Consider the following 25,302-nt stretch of genomic DNA (forward strand, 5'->3'; position numbering starts at 1 on the left):
ATTCGAGCGCTCGCGCTGATGGGATCTCGCTGGGGCTGCCTCTGTCACCCCGCTGGGGCCTGGATTCTTAACGTCTAAATAAAAGTTTCACTCAAGCATTTTTTATGCTCCTGCCAGCGGGATCAGCGAGCTGGCGTTGGGCACATTAATGTAATATTCATACTCGCAGGGTCTCCCTGTGCATCCGGCAGCACCGTCCCATTTTCATAATTATAAATGTCCCATAAAATGACATTTAGATTTGCATTAGCAAAAGGGGTCGGGGCTTGGATTTGAGGAGACAACGTGCCTTTTTGCAAGTCAGATGCTCAGCGTTGCCAGAGAAAAGCCTGAGCACGTTTGTGCCGGGCAGGTGCTGGAGAGAAATGAGATTTCTCTGTGTGGGAAGGGGCTGTCTGTGTCCTCCAGGCATTGCAGAGGGGCAATCCCACAGCATCCCGGGCTTCCCCTAGCCGGAATCACCACGGACAGCCTTGCCCAAGCCAAGGATTTGGTCTTTGAAGGATCTGGTTTCCAGCCAACAGAGGAGACAGACGTAGGGGAGCCTTTCCACCAACCCAGACTTTGAGCATCTTTGTGTCTGCTGTTCGCCCCGAGACCCCCTTGCGGAGAATTTCTAGCGAGCCCAGAGTTTGCAAACTATTAAACACAAAAATTAAAATAGCCTGTGAATGAGAGAGGCGACGGGGGGCTGGACTGGGCTGAGAGCTGGGTGTTAGTGAGACACGCTAAGAAAGCAACAGAAGCTCTGGTGACCTGGGATTCTGGGAAGTCATTCCTACTGAAAAGGCTGCCAAGGCTGGGCACTGGGGAGATGAATAGTGGCATTTAGTCTTTTTTTATTGTGTTTTAGTACACGTTAGGCTGGCGGGAGATGAGCAGCAAGCCATGGCTTGGGGAGGTCGTGACCCTGGTGGTTTTGGGGATGAGATGTGGGCATCTCATGCAGTGAGTGCCAGAGCCCCTCCGTGGCCGCAGGGTCTGGCCACCAGCCCGGGGCGAGGTGCTGTGGTCTGAGTTAGACCAGACATTGGACAGGGGGATTGTGTTTTCCAAGTCCATAAACCTGATCACGCCTGCGGCCAACGGCTCCCAGGGACCCAGAGAGCCTTGGCTGGGGGTAAAGGGCTGAGCATCAGCCCCCAGAGCAGCACCAGCCCCAGCCCGCTGAGGGCAGAGCTCTGAGCCGTGTGAATCATGGTCCTGGTTCCCTTGAGGACTTCTGGGAGTTTGCAGCCGAGATTGGGAATAGCTGGTGGGATGGTGATAGACCGTGGTTTTCCCCTCCAGCTGCTGGTCTGCCTTTCCAAGCCTCTTCTGCAGAGAAAGGGGCTGAAAATGTTGTGCTGAGGAGTCGTGTGAGTGGGCAAGCCTAAAGCTTTGCCTTGCTCTGCTCTCTGTAGGACTGGAAGAGATCGCACCGAGGCCTGTTCAAGACACAGGGAACATTTTGAAGCAAGGGTATCTGGAGAAGAGGTCCCGAGGTAAGGCCTGACAAGTACATCATAAGACAAGGTTTGGGGATGTCACCTCAGAGTTACCAAGAATGCAAATTTTCAGATGAAGAACGAACAGGAAAATACAGATTTTCTGCAGATTTATCTGTAGGCGCACACAGAATCATTCAGGCTTTTTTTAGGCCTCATACACACAGGGAGGGCACAGCCTTTATTTATTCTCTTTTGCAGATCATCAAACTGCACAAAGATTAAAACCCAGAAATTGAATTAAGCAGCAGCCCAGTCCTCTAAGGCAAGATGTGCCCTTCTAACGAGCGATACCTAATGAGGATAAAATCCCAGTGAAGACAAGGGAGTTCGTAGCATCACACACATTAGCAAGTTGAGATAAGGACTGTGAGTCAGCCTCAGTTTTATCTTGATTTTACTGACTCTTGTGAAAGCTACAAATTATTTCCTCATCACTCAGATTTTATCTTGATTTATTTACTGCATGACAGGTGGTATGAGGCAAGAACAGCCCTTTTTTCCTCATGGCCATCAGCTGAGCTGTATAACTGGCCCTGTGCATGTTTTAGCTTGCTCCAATTAGGGAGTAAAAGAGATTTGCTTAAACCTCAGTTAGGGAAGTTTAACCCAAAGCTGTGTTCCTTCCCAGCTAGCAGGACTAAGGCTCACAGCAGCTCAGCTCAGCTCAGCTCAGCTCAGCTCAGCTCAGCTCAGCTCAGCTAAGCTCAGCTCAGCTCAGCTCAGCTAGCTGGGGAAGGCTTGCAGGGACTCCAGCCTGGTAGGACAGGCTAACTCTCCCATACTTGGCTGAGGTCCTGTATCTAAATTTGCTTGCCTGAATTTTGTGCCACAGATCTACAGGATTTTGTTGGGAAAAAATTCTTCTTTCCCTTAAATATTCACCTGAAGCATACAAGGAAAGAATAGAAATTAATATTTTTATTATTTCACTGTCCTTTTCTTTCTAGAGCACAGCTTTTTTGGGTCAGAGTGGCAGAAGCGGTGGTGTGTCCTCACCAGAAGGACCTTTTACTACTACGCCAATGAGAAAAGTAAGTGGTCAGATATCTGCCTCTGGTCCCCAAGCTGTGAGTGGTGGCTGAGGGTGTGGACAGGGCTGGAAAAGAGAACAGGAGAGCCTTTGCTGAAGGACAGGCTAATATCTGAGAAGAGAAAAGCATATGCTGTGGGCAGGTTGTAGTTCCCTATCAAGGCACAACACACAGGTTCTCCTAGAAAGGTAGATCTCGGCTTGCTTTTGCTTCCCCACCCCGGAAACGCCTCTGTACGTAAGGAACAAGAGAAGAGAGACGCAGGAACAGAGCTGTGTGTAAATAAAATGATGTACCAAGTTTTCTATTAGCCGTCAGCTGGGCTTCAACCCCCTAAGTGACTGTATATAATCCATGTGTCAGTGTATATAAATATTTTGCAGTCATGCTCCATCAGGTACATATAAACAGACAGCTAATATTTCCAACAGAGTTTGGTATGATTAGATATATGGCCTTCCTCTGTCCCACCCATCCAGAAACATGGCGTGAAAACGGCTTACAGAATACACGCGTGCACCCTTGGTTTACAGCGACCAGTCTGCAGCTAGGACAGGATTAAACTCCAGTGGGTCGTGGGGATGAAGCTGGCTCTTTGTCCTTCTTCCATATCCTTTGTCTGAGGACCTCGAGCGCTTCTTGTTTCCACGCAAGCTTCCCAACTCCTCTCATCCTGGCAGGGTGTGTGCCAGGGCATGGGCTGCTGGGGCTTTCCCAGCAAGCTGCTAGCAGAGGTAGGCGTTGAAGCCAAGCGTTGGTATTTCATTGTTTCTGCGGAGGACAAGCAGTTGGCATCTTCCAGACGGTGTCCGGAATACAACAGAGTAAAGCAAACCTGTGATCGATGGGCTGAAATCCTTATATAGGGCTTGAATTCACCCCGGAAGTTTAAGATCTGCAAGTCAAAATAAAAAAGGTTAAGAGCAACTGCCTGAATCGTACTCATGCACTTCCTCAAGAAGATTCATAAGGAAATAATGAGCTGGGGTAAATAAAGATGCCTCAGATGACTGGAGTGAAGTTCCCTCTCTCCACCCTGGCTGACACCAGCCGTGCATGTGCATCGGCAATATCCGTAGGCCAATTCTCAAAGGCCCCACTAAGTATTTCTTCCTGTACACCAGCCCGTTAATTCCTTACCAGCAGAATAATCATTGGTATCATATTTCCCCAAGTACACAGTGGTCTCTGCTTCATTACAACCAGCTCATCTCGTGCAACCTCATGACCCTGGCAACCTTTCACTGGCTGTTTGCAATCTCTCGAGGCTTACAAGGGCATCCTCTTTACTGTGTCTTTATGAAGATTTTATAACATTCCCTTTGGATTTCCTGGGGGAGGACATGCTTAGACTGAAGATTTTTTTCTGGCCGTTTCCCACTGACACGCGGTGTACCTCGGTTTCCCTATGCGGGCACCAGACATCTGCACCACCCAGCAGTGCTGCAAGCTTGATAAAAAGATGCAAACCCCAGATTTAGCATGTTTATCTTCTTCCAGGCAAGCAACCTAAAAGTACCTTCTCCATTGAGAACTATAATGCCCGGCTGGCCTTCCATCTCCGCAAAGACTCTCGAAAACGTTGCTGTTTCGAGTTAATCTGCCCTGGCAAACGCACCTACGAGGTAGGAACTGGGGGAAGAAACGGACCTTCTGTGCTGGTTTGAGCACTAGGCACAAAAGCACGTGCTCCCAGGTCTGGGGTGCAGGCTGGGGTGCAGAGTCAGGGAGGCTGTGAATCTCCAACCCGCCCTGGTAAAATAAGCCAAGCAGCGCTTTAGAAGGTGCTGATGCTTCTCCTTCTTGGCAGGTCATCCTAGCATGGACCTTCTTTGGCACAGAAGTGATCCTGGGCTCCCTTAGCTCTTGTGGGGTACAAGGATTAAGTGAGAACATGGGTTAGAAGCAGTAAAGGGTTGGGTTTGAAAAGCCCATTTTTAAATAAGCAGTTCAGAGTCAGGTTAAATTTAAACCTTCAATTTGTTGAGCATCCAGGAGGGAGCCTAAAAACTGGTGTAATGAAAAACCTGGCCCAATCCACAAAGTGTGCATGAGAGCCTTCCTGAGCTTCAGGGAGATTTTGGATGTAGACTCTTGGTTCAGAGTCAGTATAGTATATATTCAGTGGGGATTGTGGTTTTCATCTGAATTATTTTAATGAATTAGGCTTGACAGCCTTCCTCTGGGATAGTCTAGCTTTGTTCTGCTTCTGCTTCCCTGTTTGGAATAGGGAGATAAAGAAGTGAAATGGCTTTCCCAAAGTCAGAGGGTAGAGAATGGCAGATCCAGGATCCCCATTCCCTCTTCTAGCTGCAAATCCTTTTCCTCTTCCTACATACAAGAACCAGCACAGTAACTGGTGAATCTCTCTCCAGTTCACAGCCCCGAGCCCAGCAGAGGCTGAAGACTGGGTGGATCAGGTCCAGTTCCTCCTGAAGGGTGAGTCTGGCAGCTTGGTCCGAGCTGGCGTGTCCTGTTTGTTTGGGCAGATCCTGGCAACATCCTCCCACCCAGTTTGGGCTGCTCCCTCCAGCAACGGGTGGGCTTGTGCTCATTGCCAAGCCCTTGCAGGGGTCCCAGCACCGCCTCTTAGCAAAGAGAGAAGTTGTGGGGCTTTGCTCGCTCGAGCAGGTGGTTAAAAAGAAGTGGTGGTTTGGAGCCCAAGGGCATTTGGTTTCGACTCCAGAGCTCTTGGCTGCTTTTAGAGGAGAGAGTTGTGTGACCTCTCAAAGACTGCAAGCGTCACCAACGGGACAAGAAGAGGGTGGGAATCGCTCCTCACTGCTGGGGTTGCAGATCTGCTGTTCTGTCCTTGGCTGATAAAGGATGGGGTTTGGCTCCGCTGGAGTTGCTCCAGTTCAAGACCAGCAATACTGAGACAAGACTCCAGCCCTGGGTGTGGAAACCCTCTAGAAACCACAGGCAGCTGCCCAGGAATGGCGTCAGGCTCAGTTCCTTAAGGCACTTGTTGAATTTGGCTTTGTTCTCTGGCATTTGCCATCCTTTCTTGGGCTTTTCGTTTCTTTTTCTTTAGCCTATTCTCAGCTTCCATCCCATTTTCTTTACACCAGGTGCTCATGGGCACAGCAAGGGGACAGTTCGCCCCCTGCAAGGTCCATAGTGAGCACAAAGTACAATGGCATGGGCTTTGTTACTTAATTTCAACACACTGAAAGGACCAGCATCCAGCTGCTACTTTGATTTGCTTGTTTTCACCATGCTTTTGCTCTCTCCTGCCAGACCTGAGCTCCCTCACTATCCCATATGATGAGGAGGATGAAGAAGAGCTCTACAACGACGTGGACAGTTCTGACTCTGTGAACACACCATCCCACAATACTACCCTGAATCAGGACGAGCCAAACATTGAGATGGAAGATGATGACATCTATGAGGTTTTGCCAGGTAAGCAACCGAATAAGCAGGTTAAAACCCAAGCCGTCCCCTAGGCTTAGCCCTGCAAACGCAGCAGGAGACCTTGCCTGCATCGCGCATTGATGGGAATGAATGTCTAGGGCTCTGCTCAGTTTAACGGACCCATAACTCAAAGGTTTGACCCCGTTTCTTGGTTCAGACTGGTTGATGGACCACAAGGGCAAACTCTTTCTGTTCTGGTGGGGCAGAGGGTTTGTAAATTCAGGTGAGGTGGCTTTTAGAGGTTGCGTTTGTTCAGCTCGGGTAATATTAAGTTTGGCAAGAGTGGAATCTCTGGGCTGTGTTACCTGTAAAATCAGACTTTAGATGATGAAAATGCTCCCTTCTGGGCATGCAGTCATGGCTGTAACACAATTAGTGGCCTTCCAAGAGATGATAAAATAACTGCATTAAAGACTAGGGCTTGTTCACTAACAGTGTGCGAGGTCTGGAGGTAGCAGAGCAGCGGCTGCCGGTTAAAGGAGCCAGGAGCAATCTTTCTGGCACAGAAGCAAACAGCCTGTGAGGGTGACACAGCCTGCAACATTTCTTACAGTTATAGCAGAAACCGGGGTGTGACATGCCCCGGGGCTTGGTCAAGGGGTCACCTGAGCCTTATTCAAACAAGTGTGCTGTCCTGCCTCTGCGCTGATGTTGGCAGCACCCAGCTCCGCACCCCGTCCCCGAGAGCAGGGTGCCTTGGTGTCTGCGTTCAGGGATGCAAAACAGGTCCTTGTTTCTTCTTATTTATTTCAGACCTTTATATCTGTAGTGATTAAAGAAATATATATATTAAATGCACCAGAAAGTTTTATGGTGCCCGAGATCTTTGTCTTGTTATTGCTGCCAAAGGAAATCTCTGCTCAGCGGTTTGCAAGTGGCATCCAGACAGCTGCCGGGAGCAGAGCTGGGGCTCCGGGGCTGCCTGTGCAACCCTGAGCAAATCCTCAGCCTCTGTCCGTCTCTCGTCTTTCCTTCCTGAGCTTCCCTGCCTCCATTTACATCCTCAGCTCTTTGGGCAGCAGCTTTCTCTTCCTCCGGGCGTACCTACAGCGATCCCGGAGCTCAGCAGGAGCCTCCGCGCTCCGGTCCCCAGGCTGGTGCGTGCGAAGTGCTGACGGTCTGTCAGGCCGAGGGCTTTCAGCATCCCTGGCTGCTTTGGCAGCTGTGCCCAACTCCTCGCTGCCTTGCAGCTGCCAACGCCAACCACAGAGCAGACATTAGATGTGAGGTTTGTTCCACGCATGGCTAACGGTGATCCTGCTAGGAGCTTGCGCAAGGTTGATTTAGGGACAGACCCCTCCGTTGCCCCAGCTCGGGGGTGCAGTGTCTCGAAAGAGCTGGAGCCAGCCCTGCCAGCCAAGTCCACCCTTGGTTCCCACAGCTGTTGCTCTCCTGCTCTCGTGCACAGATCGGTGCCCTGATGCTGGGGCTGCAGAGCATCGTGGCGGAGGAGGGAACACCCCAGCCAAACCCTTCCTATAATTATGGGTTTTTACTGTGCCCTCTGTCCTGCCCATCCAAGCTTCTTGAAAGCTTGCTAAGAGGCTCCTGCGGCAGCCCAAGGGGTTGTGTCTCAGCCTGCTCGCCAGCCCAGACCCTGCAAGCAGCAGGGTTGAAGCCCCTTGCTTTAGCAGGGATTTTGCTGTATCCTTCAGCCCCAGTGCATGGGCACCTCGGGGGCTTTGCTACCACGGAGGCCTGCTGCCCCTGGGGTTCGGCCAAGCCTCCCACACCCAGCAGCACGGCTGCACTGAGCCGAGGCGGGAGCTGCGGGACAGCTGCCTCAGCCCGCATCGCCTCTGCTCTCCGGCCGCGGAGCCCCCAGCCTGCAGCCCGCGGCTGGAATCGCGCCGACACGCAGGGTCGCAGCTCGGACACCGTGCAGGATGCTGCCAGCGGGAAGCGAAGCCGCAGCTCTCGCATGTGGGCAAGTTTCCCACCCTCCGCACACCCCTGTTCCCTGCCTGGTTGAAGGCAGGTGCTGGTGGTGCGTTGCTGCAGAGGCAGATGCCCAGTGTGCGAGGGGTGAGAAACCAGTTGCAGGGCTCAGGGGCAGGTAGGAGAGAACTGCTCTGCCCTGAGCTTGTCCCCCCGCAACCCTTAACACCCCTGGGACCCCCCGGCAAGCACAGGGAAATTCCCCATCCAAGCTGGAGTCTCCCCTGGGCCCAGCTGCCTCCCTCGTGTCCCGAGTGAAAACAGAGAGAGAAAGAGGGGGAGGGAAAAAAAGAAGGGGGGGGGGGGGAGATGAAGAGATAATTTCCTCAGCAAGTCATCGTTGTTAATGAAGTTTTACAAAAACAGATACAACCAAGGAAAAATAAAATTTCACAGGTGATAAATTTTTCCAATTTCCCTGGCAGAATTCGATAGGATTGTTAAATTAAGAGTGAAGGTGTCTGTTAGGAAGCAACGAGCAGTGATGGGTAATTTTATAGAGTGGAAAATTGAATCAAATTGCTACATTAAAACACAGCTCCTCTGAGAATCTGCCCAACGCCTAAGCTGCTCCGGTGCAGCGGTGGGGTGCATGGCCTGCCGGCTCCCTGGCCATGCCCGGGGCTGGGGGCTGCCGGGGGGCTCCGGACCCCAGGGGTGGGTGCCCAGGGCTGCCCCTGGGGATGTAAAGGCATTTTCCTGAGGGTGGTGCGGCCGAGGCTCTGACGCTCCACACAGGGATGCTGTATAGGGGGAAGCGGCACAGCTCCCAGAAGATGCATTTTTCAGTATTTCCCTCTGATTCATCACTATAAAATCCAGATATTGGCTGAGATCAAACGCCCAGGCCCTGGGAAGGCAGAGCATCGCTTCCAGGCTTGACTCAGAAAAGCACCTGGCTGCAACAGGCTGCAGGGCTGCAGTGTGGAGGGGAGTTTGTCACGTCCCCACGGGCCCCGTTCATGAATCCCACAGCTCGAAATCTGCAAGGGCTGTGCCTGGGGCCAGCATGCCGCGGCACGAGTGCAGGCAGGGCTCAGCAGCACCCCAGGATTAGTGCCTTCACCACCGCCATCCCCGGGTGCCTGCACCCACGCCGCGGGCAGGGAGAGGCTGTGGCTGGCCCTGCTGCAGCGCTGCAGGAGAAAATGGGGTGCAGGAGGGAGGCTGCTGTCAGCCGAGGGGAAGCCACACCAGCCTCCCCACCGTGTTTTCCTGATCAAAACCCCATGCAAGTTTCCTCCCTTCCTTCCGCCAAGGCTCTGTCCATCAGAGCCCATCAGCCTCGAAGCGCTCGCTGCGGGGCAGCCAGCCCTGAGCACACCAGGCAGAGCAGGGACCGGGCATCGCCTGGGGTCTTCCTCCAAGCACCTTTTGCAAAAGGCACAGAGTGAGTGGTCAGCAGGGCAGGGGCTTCCTGAGGAGAGGGAAACTGAGGGATGGAGGACTGAGACACGGGAGAGCACCTTGTCTGAGCCGTGGAGCAGTCAGCTGCTGAGCTGATGTCTCAGGCGGGCGATGCAAGCAGGGAGGCTGTCCGTGGCTGTGATTTCTAGTCAGAACATGCCCCTTTCCTTCAAATATGGAAGAAAATGGCCTAAGGTGGGACAAGGAGAAGGGGCTCCCCAGCCCCTGCCTGGCAGCATCAAGTGGCTCTTGGAGACAAAGGATTTGGGGGAGCAGCAGGTCTCTATGGGGCAAGGGGTCGGGACCCACAGAGCTGCCTGAGCTCGTTAGGGGCTGTAAATGTGACTCCCCAATAGCTGCATCAGCAAGGGGGAGCAGCTCTGCAATCTGAGGGGGGTTCCCAGGAAAGCGAGGAGGAAGCAGGACAGATACGTCTCCCCAGGGTCATCGGGGCAGCCACGACTGCCCAGCACCACGTCCAGGCAGTGTTTCCTCCATGGCACGTGTTTTCCTGCGCCGCTGCCAGCTGATGCTTCCCGAGGAGCGTGTGTGCGTGCCAGGACGTATGAGAAGGGCTCTGGGAAGAGGTTTCCTGAGGCCGGCCTTGCTCCGGGATGGAAGCAGTGCCTGCAGGATGCAGGCACGGATGCGAGACGGAGCGGGTGTGTAGAGCATGGATAAGAGGCGGGGGCGGCCGTGGGAAGCACCTGGGTGCAGGTGTCACCCACAGCAGTGGGGGAATGATGCTGCCCCACTTTGGAGGATGGCTCTGGGGTTTTCATGGCGCGCAGGGAAGGGAGATGGTTTGACTGCCCTCCATCTCATGCCACGATGGGATCCCAAGAGGGGCTTCGGTGCCATTGGTTAAAGTATAAAGGAATCCAGATGCGAGGGTTTGGGGCGCGTGCGTGGGAATGATGGGGGGAGGGTGCTGTTACAAATACATTTGTGTTCTCTTTTACAAATGCAAAGAGCAGGCAAAAGCCACTTTCAATAATTTATTTTAAAATCAATGCTAATGAGGTTCTGTCTCGTCAGCGGCCGAGTTTTACAATAAAGTCTGATTTATTTAGAAAAGATCTTCGGTGCCGCTTCCCGTCTAATGGGGGAGCAGTTGCAGTGACCCTCCGACTTGGGATGCAATTTGTAATTGGCAGCGGAGGTCTGACCTGGTTTGCATTGATCAGCGCCGAGTGGGAGAGACGGCTGGGGCCGGGGCCGCGTCCCCGGGAAGTGCCGCGCAGCAGCAGCCGCCCTTCACTGCCTTGCGATCGGGTGCCCTGGCATCAGCAGAAGGCCCAGGCTTGGTTTCTGTTGGCTGTGCCTAAAGGTGACAGCAAAGTCACGTCCCCTGAGATGCAACAGGGACTCGTCTCCTGCACCGGGCTCCCCAACAGCCCTTCGCCAGCGGCAGTGCGAGAGGTGCAGATGAGCAATTTGCCTGAGTGTTGGCTTTTGGAAACATTTCAGAATTGCATTTTTATTTATAATATTTTATTAGGTTGCTTCTAGTCTGTATGTTTGTGGAAGGAAGCCTGGGCTGTGACGGCAGCTAATGTGGGTGCTCTGCACCTGACTCACCCCAGCACCCAGGCTGGGTGGGTTGTACTTGGCTTGGTGTTAAATAATGTTATTTAATCTTGTTTATACATAGATCCTTGCTCCTGTCAGTCACCAGCCGTTTTCACAGGGCTTCCCTGTGTCTTCCAGCCCCTCTGTCCTTAACTTTTTCCAAGATATAATTTCTTTTTATTTTCTCGCATCCTCTTTCCCCATCCTCCGTAGCCATGCCAGCCTGCCTGCCCTCCGCTGCCTGGGGGTCTTCTTTCTCCACCTTAATTTCTGCTTCTGCCCCCCATCCTTCCTCGCATTTCTGTCCTGGCATTTCTCCTCAGCGTCTTGTTTTCTCTGGGCTGCGAGTCGTGCACAGGAAGCATCTCTTCCTATAGGGGCACTCAGCAAAGTGCTGCCTAAATTTATGAGCCTATAATAAGTGATTTGTTTTTACCAGTGTTAACAACAATTCATATTTTTATGCAACACGTTTTAAAATATTATCTGTGACTTCCTCCCTTCCACTCTTCACAATTAAGCCAGGAATTTATTATTCTGACAGTCGGATGCTCTCATAGCCCTCTGCCTGCCTGGGGGTTTGGTGCAGCGCTAATGCTCACAGCCCTTCCCCTGACTCCTCTACTCTGTTTTCTACCCCCAGATGAGGAGCTGGAGCCCCCCTTCCCAGAGGACAGCAAGGATGCCAGGAGCAGGCAGAGAAGCGGTAAGAGCCCACCCTACTTTGACCAACCCAAAGGACCTCGAGGTCATGGTTGGGGTGTCTGAGTCCGGCTGCCTTCTAGTGTCGTGGGGTGAAGGGGGTGTGGGAGGATGGGAGGGTCCCCAGAGGCAGACTGGTGGGTGACAGAAGAGACTGTAACTGGTGAATTTCAGACAACTCCAGCTTGGGGAGCGCTTCCCATCTTCTCCATGCTACGGGCATGGGGGATGCCTCTCCTTTTTGGACAGGTACCCCACAAGGGGTGGCCTTAGTGAGCTCTCCACGGAGGACCCCCAGCATCCATACCCTCTCCTGCCTGATGAGATCTGTGTTCTGATGGATCTCCCATGGAGGCCCACCCATCCCTGTCCCTCATCCCATCCTGGACCACAGAGAGGGAGCCAGCCCTCCTGGTGCATCCCGAGGGGCCAGGGAGAGGGGCCAGGGCAGAAACAGCCTGGAGAGAGGGCAGGAAGCAAGTCATGGCCCAGAGGAAGCCGCCGCAGGGAGGGATCTCAGCGCGGGAAGCCGGAAGGACACGCACCACCACCACCCCAGGAACCAGCACCACCCGCCCGGAACCGGCAGCCCAAGAGCGTGCCAGGGCCCCCCCACCCCTGCTTTTTCCTTAAGGACCTGCACCATGGGATGGGAACGGAAGATCTGTTTCCTCTCCGGTCTCACCTGCTTTACCCTCCGTCGCTGCTTCTGCCCTGGCGCAGGAAAGCAGCGCTTGTGTCTGAGCAGCTGGGGCTGGAGTGGCCAGGGGCTTCCTGCTGCCCCGCTCGCTGCTTGCCGCATGGGAAAACATCCTCCTGGCAAAGCCTGGCTTGGGAGAGCCTCCTGTGCCATCCTCCCGCTCCGGTGATGCCTGGCTCGCAGGGTGCTTGCCCAGCTGGGGACCCACAGCAGGCATCCCGCTTGTTGGGTGATGGACACCAGGGAGGTTCGGTGTTGGATGCGCTGGATGGTGGGTGGCTGAACCAGCTCCACGCATGCTCGTGCTCTCCTGAATGCACGAGCACCCCAAGCATTGCTGAGCTGGTTTACCCCTCCCAGTGGTCCGAGAGCCCCCATGTCCAACTTCCCGGCATTTCTGGAAAGCCTGATCCAACGTCCCACAGGCCTTTTGGGCCAACATCAACCCCCCTCAGAGGTTTCCTGGGCAGTTATCCCCGGCCCAGGAGGGTGCTCAGGCCTGTTTCTACCGTAATCTTAGTAGCACAGAGAGGGATGAGTCCCAGCTGCTTGCAGGGACCGGAGCAAGTCAGCATTTCTCCACTCCGCGCGGTTTTGCGGAGCTTGTTTCCCGACCCCCAGCACGATGACTTACTTGGCCACTGGAGCATGTGGCAGCTGCAGCCGGTACCAGCACCCAGAGCTCGGAAAAAACGACGTCCCGATCTTTATAAACTGTACTGTGCTCATAAAGCGGGACGGCACGCTTTTCCTGGAGACTCCTCGGCACGGGAAGAGGAAAGCAGAAGGTGATGGGACATGCACGCACACACACACATTTTTCTTTCCCTTTCACAACTGCCCCAGCATTTAAACATCCAAAGGAGCAGGCGGCAGAAAAGCAGGTCCCCCGTGGGTTTGCCAGCTCGAGGCGGGGTCAGTGGGGTGCAGAGCACAGCTCCACGGCAGGCTGGTGCCACAGGTGATGATGAACCTGCACCCCAAGGCCACCCCGAGGATTTTGGCTCTCGCCTGTCACAGCCCTGCCAGCCATTTAAACACCCTGCTCGTAGTCATTAGCATCTGCCCGGTGGTTGTAATTGTTGTTAATTGTTATAACTGGTTTAGTTATTAGTGTTGTCGTGATTGCTTTAAGTCCTGTGTCTGTTTTTACACTAAATAATATATTAGACTCTTGCTTCTGAAAGGCTGGGCTGCATTTCAAGAGGGAAAGGTTATCGCAGCGCTGGGAACCCCAGCCCTCGTGCCTTTTGCCTTGGTAATCTGTGCTTCTGTCCAACCGGACCAAGGGCGAGAAAGAGATGACGGGAGTCCTTGAGCAGAGGGCCGGGCTGCAGGGAGGGAGGGAAGGGGCTATTTCTTAATTGTATCACACGGCCAAAGTGCCAGATGAGCATTTGGCTAATGGAAAACTATTGTTTCTAATTTCTAAGAACCACAAGGATGCCACGATGCTGGAGCAGCCCAGCAAATCCAGCTGAGAGCTTCAGGCTGCTCCTGCCAAGACACCCATTTGCTCTGCTCAAGGCTGCTTAATCCCTGCCTTCTGCGCTGGACGGGCTTCGGGGCTGTTGCGGCGGTGCGAGCTTACCAGTCGCATACAAACAGGGCAAAATTCCTCTACTTAGAAAATAAGAAAGCCTCGCAGCCTGCCTCCTGTCAGAGTCCCCTGCGCTTAGCGTGGCGGGAGGTTTCACCTAGCGTGAGCACAGCAGTGAAAAGCCCTGAGCTGCAGACGGTTGTCATTAGGTTTCAGCATCAACAGGCTTCTGAAGCAACACGCCTGAAGCAAAGGGGTTAGGGCGGATCGTGCCTCTCCCACAGCCCCTGCTTGGGGCTGCTCAGGCTGCAGAAGAAAATGATGCGGTTGTCACATTAGGCTGGTTTTCTTAATGACCCCAAGGCCCATAAACACGGGAGCAGGCTCTCGTCCCACTTACATCAGTGTAAATCAGTCGCACTGAAATCACGCTCTGCCCTGGACGCAGATTTAAATGTCTAGATGGGGCATTGGGGCTCTTTTCTGTAAAAGTGAGCAGAAATAATGCAGGGTAATGCAGAAGTCCTGGGATGCTTTGTCTGGATCCGACCCACATCCCACCCAGCCTGGAGCTGGTGGGTCGGGAGGATCACGGACATCCACCTTTGCTGCAGCGTGAAGTTCTCCCTTGCCCGGCCTTATCTTTAAGTGCTAAAATGGGAGCCAGGGCCCCTTTTTCTGCAAAGAGTCTTAATTTTAACAAGATATTTTTGGTAGCTGGCACAAAGGTCGTTGCTGCTTTTGAAGCTGCGGCTGGGACCGAAGCGCAGAGCCTGACCGCGCTTTCATCGTGAGGCATCTTCCTCATCCGATGCAATTAATTCTGACCATTTGAAGGCAGGGTTCGAGGGAGGGGTGAGACCTTCCATCCAACCAGCTGACATAGTTGGAAAAAATACACAAACCTTTGGGAGCATGAACCTTCCTATGGGCTGGGAAATTCTCTCCCTTTGTACTCGCGGGGTATCATGTCCAGGCTCAGGCGCGCGGCTTCTGCAAAGTCTTTGTTTTTACCAAAGGCTTCTCCTTTCTCTGCTCCTTGACAGGGTTGCCAGATGCCTCCAAGGTCCTCTTGTTCCTTTGATAAGCAGGAAAGAGCAGATGTGGGATAGGGAGGCACCTCCCAAGCATTCCCGGGAAACGAGAGACAACTGGGACAAGGCTGACTCCGGCTTCCTGGCAGCATCCTCCCTGCGGGCGAGCAGGCGCCCGGGTCCCTGTCCCGCGGAGCTCTGGGTGGGGGAATGGGCACGTTTGGCTCTGGAAACGTCTTGTAGGAAGATGTATTTTCTATCTCAGCCCAAACCCCCTTCCCCTCCCAGTACAGTAGTGACACAGAGCAGAACTCCGAAGGGCAGCAGAGCCGACGTGGGGGATCACTATGTTGAAATCTCTTTGCCAGCAAGTTAATGATTATGCTCCATAAAATCACTGGTATTTTCGATACCATCAGAGCAGCCTTTCCCCAGCCTAGTCTCACAGGGCACACCAGCAGGTCGGTGCCAAGCCCCGTCCCCCCGTCCCGGGTGATTCTCTGCGCCGTGGTGTTGTCCTCACACCCTTCCGTAACGACCTTTTTGGGTTAATCACACAATTTGCTGGCTCCTACCAAAGCCGCTGCTTGCCTCGTCCTCCTGCTCAGCGCCTGCACGCCCTGATATTTCCTCTGCCTCCAGTTCATAACCTCTGGTTCCTGCACTTAGCACAAGCTTAAATAACTCAGTAGCTCCTACTCCTTCTATTCCCTTCACAATCTTTTCCTCGCCACTGTGTGCTCCCCCTTTAATACTTTCCAAAGGATGCAGACCTACTTCTTTTTTTCCAGCCTTTCTATTTAAGTTCCCCAAGTCCCTGAGTCATTCCAGTTGCTCCCTGCTGTGCCATTATCCATCTCTGTAATGTCCTTTTTCATATTTAGGTGATCAAATCTGGGCACAGTACTCCAGATGCACCCTTATCACTCGGTCCCTTATACCATATTAGAAACATTTCCTCCAACATGTGCTCGATATTTTCTATTTATGCTTTCTGGGCTTGGTTCAGCTGCGTGGCAGAGCAGCACAGATCGCTGGTACAGCCCCGGCGCTCAAATCCCCGCCCCGCACCGAATGTGGTTTTACTGGTTTTAATTATCCATGGGGGTCACATCCCGGAGATGGCCGTGTCGTGACATCTGGATTCGCCCCCATTTTGGTGCTGTGCCATCAGAGCGCTCTCCTGCCTGAAGCTTTTGGTCCAGGAGCGTGTGTTACCTGTTGTCGTGTGTGCTTGAAAGCTGGGAATCTGGGGGGTTTGGGGTGTTATTTTGATGCTGTGAGGGGTCTGCTGGGTGTGCTGGGACAAGTTGCTTCCCCAGCGTGTGAACTGGGCAGAGTAGCCTCTCCTCTGGTTGTGGGGCTCTGCGAGGCTTTGGCGTCAGGCTCACCTGGTCCCACCGCGAGGCGGGATGCTTTCTGCCCCCGCGGCGGGGACCCGCCTGTCGTGGTGGCTCTGGTCTCTGGGCCAGTTTCGGGGGTGGGAAATGCCATTCTGAGATGGCAAAAATGGAAATGTTTCATTCTGGAAACGTTGCCGCGACATTTTCCAGAAAACCCACGCACACATTTAGCCCAGGGCAGTCCCCAGCCTTGGCACCGTTTGCCAACAGCCTCATCAGCCCAAAGCCACGGCTTTCAGCAAACGGGTCGTTCTCTCCCCCCTCAAAAACAAAAGGGAAAAAAAGAGTGTGCTGGCTCACGTTCCCTTCCCTTTCCGCAGCAGAGCGTGACCACGGGCATCGAGCAAAGGCTCTGTCTCCCCAAACTCACATCTCGATGGGAAGATCGAGACCTGAGCTATCAGGCTGTATCACGCCACAGAAGGTTTGGGACCTTCTCCGACCTCCCGGGAAGGGAGGGTGAAGGCAGATGTTTGCTCCCCGCTCTCCTCCCATCCCTGTTCCTGCTCCGGGTGCTCCGGGTCGAGCAGTTGGTGCTGTTTGCTTGCTGGGCGGCCCCTGCTCCATTGACTGCAATGCCCTCCTTGGCGTCTTTCATTAATAAATAAACTTGGCTCTCTCCTTCCCCAGCAGCACCCTCCCAGACGCCCCGTGCAAATACCCGTGTTAAATAACGGTGTTCCTCGTCCATGGCCTCTGGCACGGCTGTCGCCGTGGAGGGGACACAGGCCAGCAGAGCTGGCGCTGGTGCCACGTGTCCCCTCTTGACCAGGTCACAGATGTCCACCTCGGGGACAGCTTGGTTTGAGCCTGAAGGGGAGACGAGGGACTTGGGAGAGAGGGAAGGCACCTTTGGTTCCCTTTGTGGTTTGTAGTAAACAGCTTTAATTCAGAATCTTCTGAAACTGAAACATTTATCAATGTGTTTATGTGTATTTACTCATAGATATTGCATTTATTTATTGACCAGCCCCTTTCTTTTGCAGAACCTCTTTGGCCTTTGCCTTCTAATTGAAAAGCAATATTAATAACACCAGCATTTCCTTCCTTTCCCCAACAAATACCAGCCCTCACCCCAACACCTGGCCCCACAACCCCGATATTTCCCCATATGATTCCCCGTCACCCTGACCTCTCTTCTTGGTTTTTTCCCCAGGAGATCCCGAGCGAGATTATACCAATTACTACCAAGGCATGTGGGACTGCAGCAGCGAGCATCCCGACGAGCTCTCCTTCCACCGGGGAGACCTTATTTACATCCTAAGCAAGGTAAGAGAATCGGGGGCAGCCCCATATTCATCATCATGGGGCTGGAGCTCAATGGCAAGGTCAAGAGCTGGTGAATCTGGTAAAAATCAAGGTCCAAAGCAGAGCTAAATTAGCAATTTAGTGGCGCATGTGCAGGAACCGGACCCTGGCATCCCACGTCCCCGCACCATGACTTGCCCCATCGATGCCGCTCCTGCCCGTACCCCCTGCCTTCACACGTGGCATTTCCAATGCCCCAAAGCAAGACTATTATTTATTTTTTTTATCCACGGTAATGGAGTCTGTACGTGCTGTTGCTCAGGTATTACAGGGGTAATTGAGTTGCTCAGCCGGGTGTGACCAGGGCTCCCTTTGGCAAGTGCACGCAGGTGAATAAATTAAGTGTTTGCATTAGCGGGTCTGTGGGGGCAAGAGCAGAGCCACCGGTGCCTGTGACCCTCTCCCAGCCCCGCTTTTCCCCGCAGGTCTCTGCCCTTGTGCCCAGCCGGTCCCCACCGGACCACGGTGGCCCCAGCTGGCAGCGATGAGCGGTTGCATTTTATGGGTGATGTTTTGCAATGCATTTTGCATCCTGACGTGGCCGGGGAACAGCAATAAACTTGGGGCGTTGCATTTTGCTAGTGGTGGTTTGCAACACGCTTTGCACCCCGATACGGTACGGGAACAGCGATGAACTTGGGGAGCGGCGCTTTGTTTTGCAATGCACTTTGCACCCGAAGGAAAGTGGTGAACCTGGGGGGGGGTTGCGTGGCGTGGATGGGGTTTTGCAACGTGCTTTGCACCCCCGAGCTGGCACAGGAACGGCGATGGACTCGGCGGTTGTGCCCTGTCTGCCCTTGGTGGGGACCCACCCAGGGAAAGGCACGATGCGGGGAGGGGTGGCACGTGCGGCGGTGGCTCAGCGGTGGTGGGCACGGACCTCTGGAGGCGAAGAGCACCTGCAAGTGCCAGGCTTGTTAAGAGCTGAAAAAAAGGCTCAGATTTAGTTTCGCGTCCTGGCGGTAGCCGCAGGGCATCCCCGGGGTGGACGTGGGTGATCAGATGCCGCAGCGATGGGCAGGGGAGCCGTGGCGGCAGTGTCAGGCCTCCCTTGGAGGTTCTGTCCATCCATCAGAGCCCCGGAGGCCGGACCCACGGCATGGGTGCCCTTCGCTGCTGCTGGCTCCGAGCTGGGCTACTCATCCTCCTCCCCGAAGGTTCACAGCCGGTGTGGCACAGACATTTTTAGCTGGTGTATTCGAGGCCAGCTCCTGCACATCCCCGCGGAGGCAGCTGCATCCCTGGCAGCAGCAGAGAGCAGCTTTGAGTCTGGGCTTCACCGTCCCTTTCTGGAAGGCTGAAAATTCCCCATCTGTGGATCTCAAAGCACTTTATGGTGGCATTTAGTGACCCATTACCCCCCGGGACGGGGTTGAAGTGCTCCAGGCACTGAACCCACAGCCCTGGGTCATCACCTCATTTATCCATGGGGGTGACAACCAGGAGCAACCCACGGCCGTCCCTGGGGGCGATACCCACAGCCCTCGGCACCTCGGTCCATCCCGCCGACAGCCGAGCGGGTCGGGTCCCACCCGCGCCAGCTCGGGGACACAGCTTGGAGTCACGGCAGGGTTTTTGCTCTCTTCAGTGGCTCCAGATTGCGACTCTTGTGCTGGCTTCCTCACACGTAACCGATCGGTCCTGAGAGCTTTTCCCCCGTAAATTACTTTGCACGACGGATGCTCGCGGCCGCCGCAGAACGGAGGCGGCGCGGGGCCTTGGGGGGGAAAGGAGGGAGGCGGCGAAGGGAGGGGGGGGAAAGGTGTTTGAAAAGCCTGTTCACTCAGCTGCATTTTAATTTCCTTTTCAATCTTGTCCCAATTAATTTCGCAAAATTAATCTCAGAAGCAAACTCGGCAGCATCGAGGCTGCCGTTTTAGCGGTGCGGTCGCTCTGTCTGAACATGAAATAGTAGCTAATATAAAAATCCATCTGGTGTCTTTGAAACACACGCCGGCTGCTGCTCGGGTCCTGTCTGACATTTCGAGCATCAACAGCGGGGAAAAGTGATTTGGGGGTTAGTGGACATCAGTAGCTGGGGGGGGGACTTGGCAGCCTGGGGGCTGCGGGCACGGGAAGCGCTGCGGTGCAGGGGATGGACGGTCCTGCCTGGGGCAAGGGCAGCATCGTCACCCGCTGCATCGTCACCCGCTGCATCCCTCCTTGGAGCGGTCCCTTCGCTGCCATGTTGGGAGACCAGGGGGTGCCACTGCCAAGGGTTTTTCTCATCGTTACCCCCAGAGCCGGGCAGGAGGCTCCTTATTGCACCCCCAGTGCCACCAGTGCTTCGGTGGGCCTTGGTGCTGCAGGGATAACGGAGCCGGGGTGGGGGGGTCACAGCCGGAGCTGGCCGCGCTGCAGGGCCCGTACCCCACCTCACCACCCTGCTTTGTAGGGACCCCAAAACACCGCTACCCCGCTCAGTGCAGCCCAGCCGGGCTGATACATGGGGGAATGAATTTGGGGAGGGGGAAGCAGCAATCCCGGCAAAAAACCCCGGCATCGCGTCCCTTTCCCTGGCACCGGTCCCTTGTCCCCTGGTTGAGTGATTTGTACGTTATGATAATTATTTGAATGCAGCGAGACTTCCTATTTTAAGTGGGCTTAGTTGGATGTGACAAGCAGGCCATAAAACCGGATAAGTTAATTCTCTCAATTGCTTTCAATGAAAGCAGGGGGGGGAAGCGGGGTGGGGGGGGGGGCATATTCCCATACCCCGGACCCCGAGCGAAAGGCGTGTGGTGACATCTAGTGGCATTTTGCCTGGATTTGGGGCCATCTCGCTCGTGGGGAGAGGCCACGGGGGTGGCCGCGGTCCTCGTCCCCCCCCAGTGCGCTGAACCTCACGGGTGATGGAGCCAACATGTAACGAGCGTGGTCGGGGCTCAGCGCGCAGCTGCATCCCGGGGCGGTGGGCTCAGCCCCCCGGGGTCTCCGGTGGGGTGAGCTGCGGAGATGGGCAACCGGGGCTCGGCGGTGTTCGACTCCCATTAATAACCCCTCCGGGAGGCTCCCGAGTTGGGAGGGACGGGGATGGGACGGCGGGGTCAGCTGGAAGGCAACGGTCACCCACCGGTCAAATTCAAGCGAGGGCCATCCTTCCCCTGCTGGCCCCCTCGCCCCCCCCGGCGGGAACCAATCGTCCAGAACAAGCCCCTGGCAGCCTCATTCCTCCCAGGTAATTTTTATAAATGAGGGGACACCCATCGCAGGCGAGGACAAAAGGGTGGCCGAGCGCCGGGAAGGCAGCGCCGGCGATGCCCAGCGCCCACGCGTCCCCGATGCTGCGGCCCAAATTTTGCCCCATCCAGGGGGGCTCATCCGCACCTCCCCGTTGCTGCAGCCCAAATTTTGCCCCAACCCCGCTGCTTTCGCCCCACACCGACCACCGGGCCAGCTCCAAGCGTGCCACCCTGCCCCCTCCGCGGTGGGTGACCCCGGTCCCCACGGGGCAGCGGTGGCCGTGGCAGGGACACGTGCTGGCCCCTTCCCCGTGGTCGTGGTACCCCAACGCCAGCCCTGGCGGTCTCAGGGGGCTGCTGAGACGTTGCCCCCCCGGCCCGTGAACTTCTGCCGGGCTGGCACATGGTTCTGCTCGGGAGGTTTAAGGTTTAAGGCGTACTCTGACCATTTATTTTGCACTGAAATTTATAATAAATGCTGTTAAAGACTTCGGCTTTGACAGAGGTAATAATAAATTCACTGTTAAAGACAGTAGTTTAATTCCTTATACCCTCCAATACTGCACAGAATAAACTATATTCATCACCGAGTAATTTTTTACCACATAAATCTTTAAAACTAACCGTTGTAGGCTGTTGAGGCTGAAATATTGTGAATTTATTAGATATACCCATGTAGTATTGGATTCAGAGGTTTCCATTCGAATATATTACAGGGGAAATTTGTGTCTTTAAGTGTGACAATCCTTCCATTTTCCAAAGCCAGCGTTATAACCAGCAGCTCCTCCAGAGTCAACTCTGCCTTTATTAGACAGAGATTTAGTAACGAGCCCCTCGCTAATCTGCCGGGGAGGTGGGGGGTGACATTTGCCGCGATGCCCTGTTTCAAATAGGTGGCAAAAAAAAAAAAAAAAAAAAAAAAAGGAAAAAAAAAGAGAAAAAGAAAAGCTCTTTTTCTTTCCAGCGTAACAAATGCCCGACAATTTCCCAGCTTATTTCGTAAATGGAAGTGGAAATTTCACTTGGGGTTGCGACAACGGGAAATATTAAAGCGGAGCCTCGTTGTTAAACCCATCCCTGCCCGGCCATAACTTTCACGGGCTGCCATCGTTTTATGGATCTACATATTATATACATATATATGCGTATGCGTGTGGGTAGATGGATGCGAGTCGTTTTTATTTGGGGGGGTGGTTAATGGGCGATAGAGGGAACGAGAGGAGAACCGAGGGCGAAACCCCAATTGCGCGTAGGCAAAATAGCTCAGGAAGGTTTTAAATCTGGCATCGATCTGCCGAGAGGTGACGGGCAGCACCTCTGCCACCCTCGCAACTTGTGATTTTTATTTGCCTGAGCCTGTTGAGCACCCGTGCTTCGAGCAGGCATCCTTGTTTCCTTTGCTAATGTAAAATACCAGCAGACAGTAGAAATCTTTGTTCGTTAGAGAGAGACGGAGATAATTATAAAACCATCTCCCGGTTCATGAGGCGCGGGTAACATTTAAACCAATTGATGTGGTAACATTTAAAGCAGTTATATTGCAAAATGTCACGTACGGTCTAGTTTCATTAGAGACGAGTTAATAGATGGATGGAATTGAAACTCCCAGGCCTGGGCATAAAATAAAGAAGTTTTCCTTTGCCATAACTCAGCCTCTCCGGCCACGGCCGTGCCCTTCCCACGGACCAAATCCCCAAAGGTCTAAAACTTCCAGCGCTTCGTCCCCTCTGCAGCAGTCACAAATCAAGAGCTGAAAATGAGAATCACGGGCAACACAGAAATCCCGCAGCCAGGGAAGGGGTTTTCGGAGGAGCCCGGTTCGGAGGATACCGGTAACGGGCACAATTAATACTCAGCATCCCCCGTTTGTTCTCGCCTCCACCCGAGGATGCTCACAAGCCACCGGTGTTTCACGCTCGCTTCTGCACCGTCTCGCCTTTTCTCCTTTTTCTCCCCCCCCCCACCCTTTTCCAAGCTGCTCCATCTGTAAATGAACAAACATCTTGATTTTATAGCCTTTTGCTTTGTAACGGGGAGGGGAGGGGGGGAGGTAGTGGAATGCCTAAGTAAGACTTTAATTCCAAATTCATTTACGCTATAGCGATGAAGTTGTCACAAACCATAATGCAGTATTTAATTAAAATAACAGAAGTGTATCTAGATATGTCCTGGGGTAGCTATCACCAAATTATAGCCTGCGCTACCCGGATTGTATTTATGAAACGGTGGTGTCTAAGGTACAGCTGAGCGGATGCAAAAGAGGGAACATTTAAAGCATCGTTCTCGCAAAGGCTGCGTCTCTCGTTCCTCTCCTGCCCTTCCCTGCTGTGGTTCCCCACTGATGGAGGACCATCAGTGTCATTTCGGCTCCGTGGGGGCCCTGGGGTTCCCGGCTCTGGCTCCTCATCCTGACCTGGGGTGCCAGTCATTACAGAAAGGGGCTGGAGCTGGGACCAGGGACCAGGGCAGAGTGGGGCACCCACTCCTGGTGACCCCATCCCGGCTCAGGTGCCTCTCCCAGCTGGGCAGCAGTGGGTGCACCCACCCACGGGGGTCCCTCGCCCCCTCCCCATGGCCCTCGCAGCAATCTTTGGGGGAAAGATGGGTGGTTTAGTGTCATCAATTAATTAGGAGCGTAAATCCTAACAGAGGAACAAAGCCGTGACTTTCGGACTGGCTGGGGTTGGGCTTTGCACATTTGAGGAGCAAAGGGGTGTTTTTGCAAGTTCCTGGTGAAGTCATAGAGCCGTTGCCTTTGCTGCTTCCCCTCCGCCGGACCCCATCCCTCCTCCCGGTGCAGTGGCCGCCACCAGCCCCTCACCACCCCCCTCGTCCCCCTCTGCCTCCCCCGGTCCCGTAAGCTCAGCCGAAGAGTTATGAACGAAGGGGAAATAATTGCGGTGACCTTTGCAGGGAAACGGCCCTGGGGGTTACTGTATAAAGATATTTTCATAATACCCATCACGTAATCGGCACTGGCTGCTCCCATCCGCGCCCCCTCGCGCAGCTCGGGGAGTTGGGGATGGATGGCTCCTCGCACACGCGCGTGCACACACACATGTACGCAATTATTTCGAGCCCTCTTCACAGGTCACAGGCAGAGTTTAACTCAGATGGCTGCTAATTTTCATCAGGCGTGAGCGTTCAGGACTTTAAAGGCGAAAATAATTGGCTGCAGAACAAATTTAGGAAATGGTGTGTGCGATAAAGCAAATAAAAATCTCTCCCGGTATTTTTTCCCCCCCCCCGCTTCCTGGTGGTGGGGAGGAGGGGGAGAGGGCAGGGATAGGTGGGAAGGGAACGGGCCTGATCTTATTTTACCTCCCTTGCAACTTTGCCATTAAAGTTGCACCTACAGCTAGGAAGTTTGTCCGTGAAAAATGGTCATTTTGTTTCCCCTGCTCAAAGCACGTTATTAAAATGCTAATTTAAAAGAAAAAGGAGTTAAATATCTAGCAATGGTGCAGTCTAATTGCAGCCATAATGAGCTCTCTAAATGTGAGTGCCCCTGACACACAGAGAGCATAAACAGCCAGCAAACACATCATTAGTGCTCACGTTCATTTATTCTGCCGACCTGACTATGACCCCGCGGAGGGTCGGGGAAGGAGCAGGTGGATCCGGCTGCGCCGGCCCCCGGGGATGCGGGAAGCGAAGCCGGGAGCGGCTGCCATGGCAACGCGGGGGATGCAGCGCCGGCCCGCCCGCCGCGCGCCCCCGGACCCCCCCCCGGACCCCTCCTGGACCCCACACCCCACGGACCCCGCTCTCACCCCCCCAGAACCCCACACACACCCACGGACCCCCGCGCAACTCCCCGCACCCTCCACACCCCTCCCGCACCCCACCCCGGAACCCCACACGCGCCCCTGGACCCCCCGCACTCCCCCTGGACCCACCGCACCCCGCTCCCCGGACCCCACACCCCTCCTGGAGCCCCCTCCGCACCCCCCTAGAATCACACACACACCCCCGAACCCCACAAACTCCCCCTGGACACCGCACACCCCCCACATCCCTCCCGGACCTCACAGCCCCCTGGATCCCCTGCACCCCGCCAGAACCCCACACACACCCCCAGAACCCACGGACCCCCACGGATCCCGCACACCCCTTCAGAACCCCATACAGCCCCCCGGACCCCATGGCCTCCCCTTGGACATTGTGCACACCCCCAGAAACCCACGGGACCCCCCCGGACCCCATGCACTCCCCTGTATCCCCTGGACTGGCCCCAGACCCCACGGAGCCCCCTTGGACCCTGTGCACCCGACCCGAACCCTGTGCACCCCCTGGAGCTTGTGCACCCTCTGCACCCCACGCACCCCACGCATGGCTGCAGGGTGGTTTGGGGGTGGCAGCACCCAGCAGCCCAAGGAGGGAGCAGGGGCCTCCCAGGGGAGGTAGAATCATAGCATCCTGGAATGGTCTGGGTTGGAAGGGACCTCTAAAGGCCGTCCAGTCCAAGGCCCTGCCATGAGCAGGGACATCTTCAACCAGGTCACTCAGAGCCCCGTCCAGCCTGACCTGGGATGTTTCCAGGGACGGGGCACCGACCACCTCTCGGGGCAACCTGGG

At 54.5% G+C, this 25,302-nt stretch overlaps 1 protein-coding gene across 2 annotated transcripts in view; it reads left to right on the plus strand.

Annotated features, from left to right (window-relative positions):
- SKAP1 (src kinase associated phosphoprotein 1) overlaps positions 1 to 25,302 on the plus strand; it is a 157,739-nt gene that overhangs the window by 126,763 nt on the left and 5,674 nt on the right. For both annotated transcript variants that reach the window (XM_075116988.1, XM_075116987.1), the window contains 7 exons: positions 1,404 to 1,484; positions 2,438 to 2,521; positions 4,022 to 4,146; positions 4,897 to 4,960; positions 5,762 to 5,926; positions 11,499 to 11,561; positions 17,391 to 17,503. In XM_075116988.1, coding sequence (XP_074973089.1) covers positions 1,404 to 1,484; positions 2,438 to 2,521; positions 4,022 to 4,146; positions 4,897 to 4,960; positions 5,762 to 5,926; positions 11,499 to 11,561; positions 17,391 to 17,503 — 695 coding nt within the window. The remainder of the gene's footprint in view (positions 1 to 1,403; positions 1,485 to 2,437; positions 2,522 to 4,021; positions 4,147 to 4,896; positions 4,961 to 5,761; positions 5,927 to 11,498; positions 11,562 to 17,390; positions 17,504 to 25,302) is intronic.

The sequence above is a fragment of the Phalacrocorax aristotelis genome, chromosome 23, assembly GCF_949628215.1.
Source record: "Phalacrocorax aristotelis chromosome 23, bGulAri2.1, whole genome shotgun sequence".
In the NCBI taxonomy this organism is placed as follows: Eukaryota; Metazoa; Chordata; class Aves; order Suliformes; family Phalacrocoracidae; genus Phalacrocorax; species Phalacrocorax aristotelis.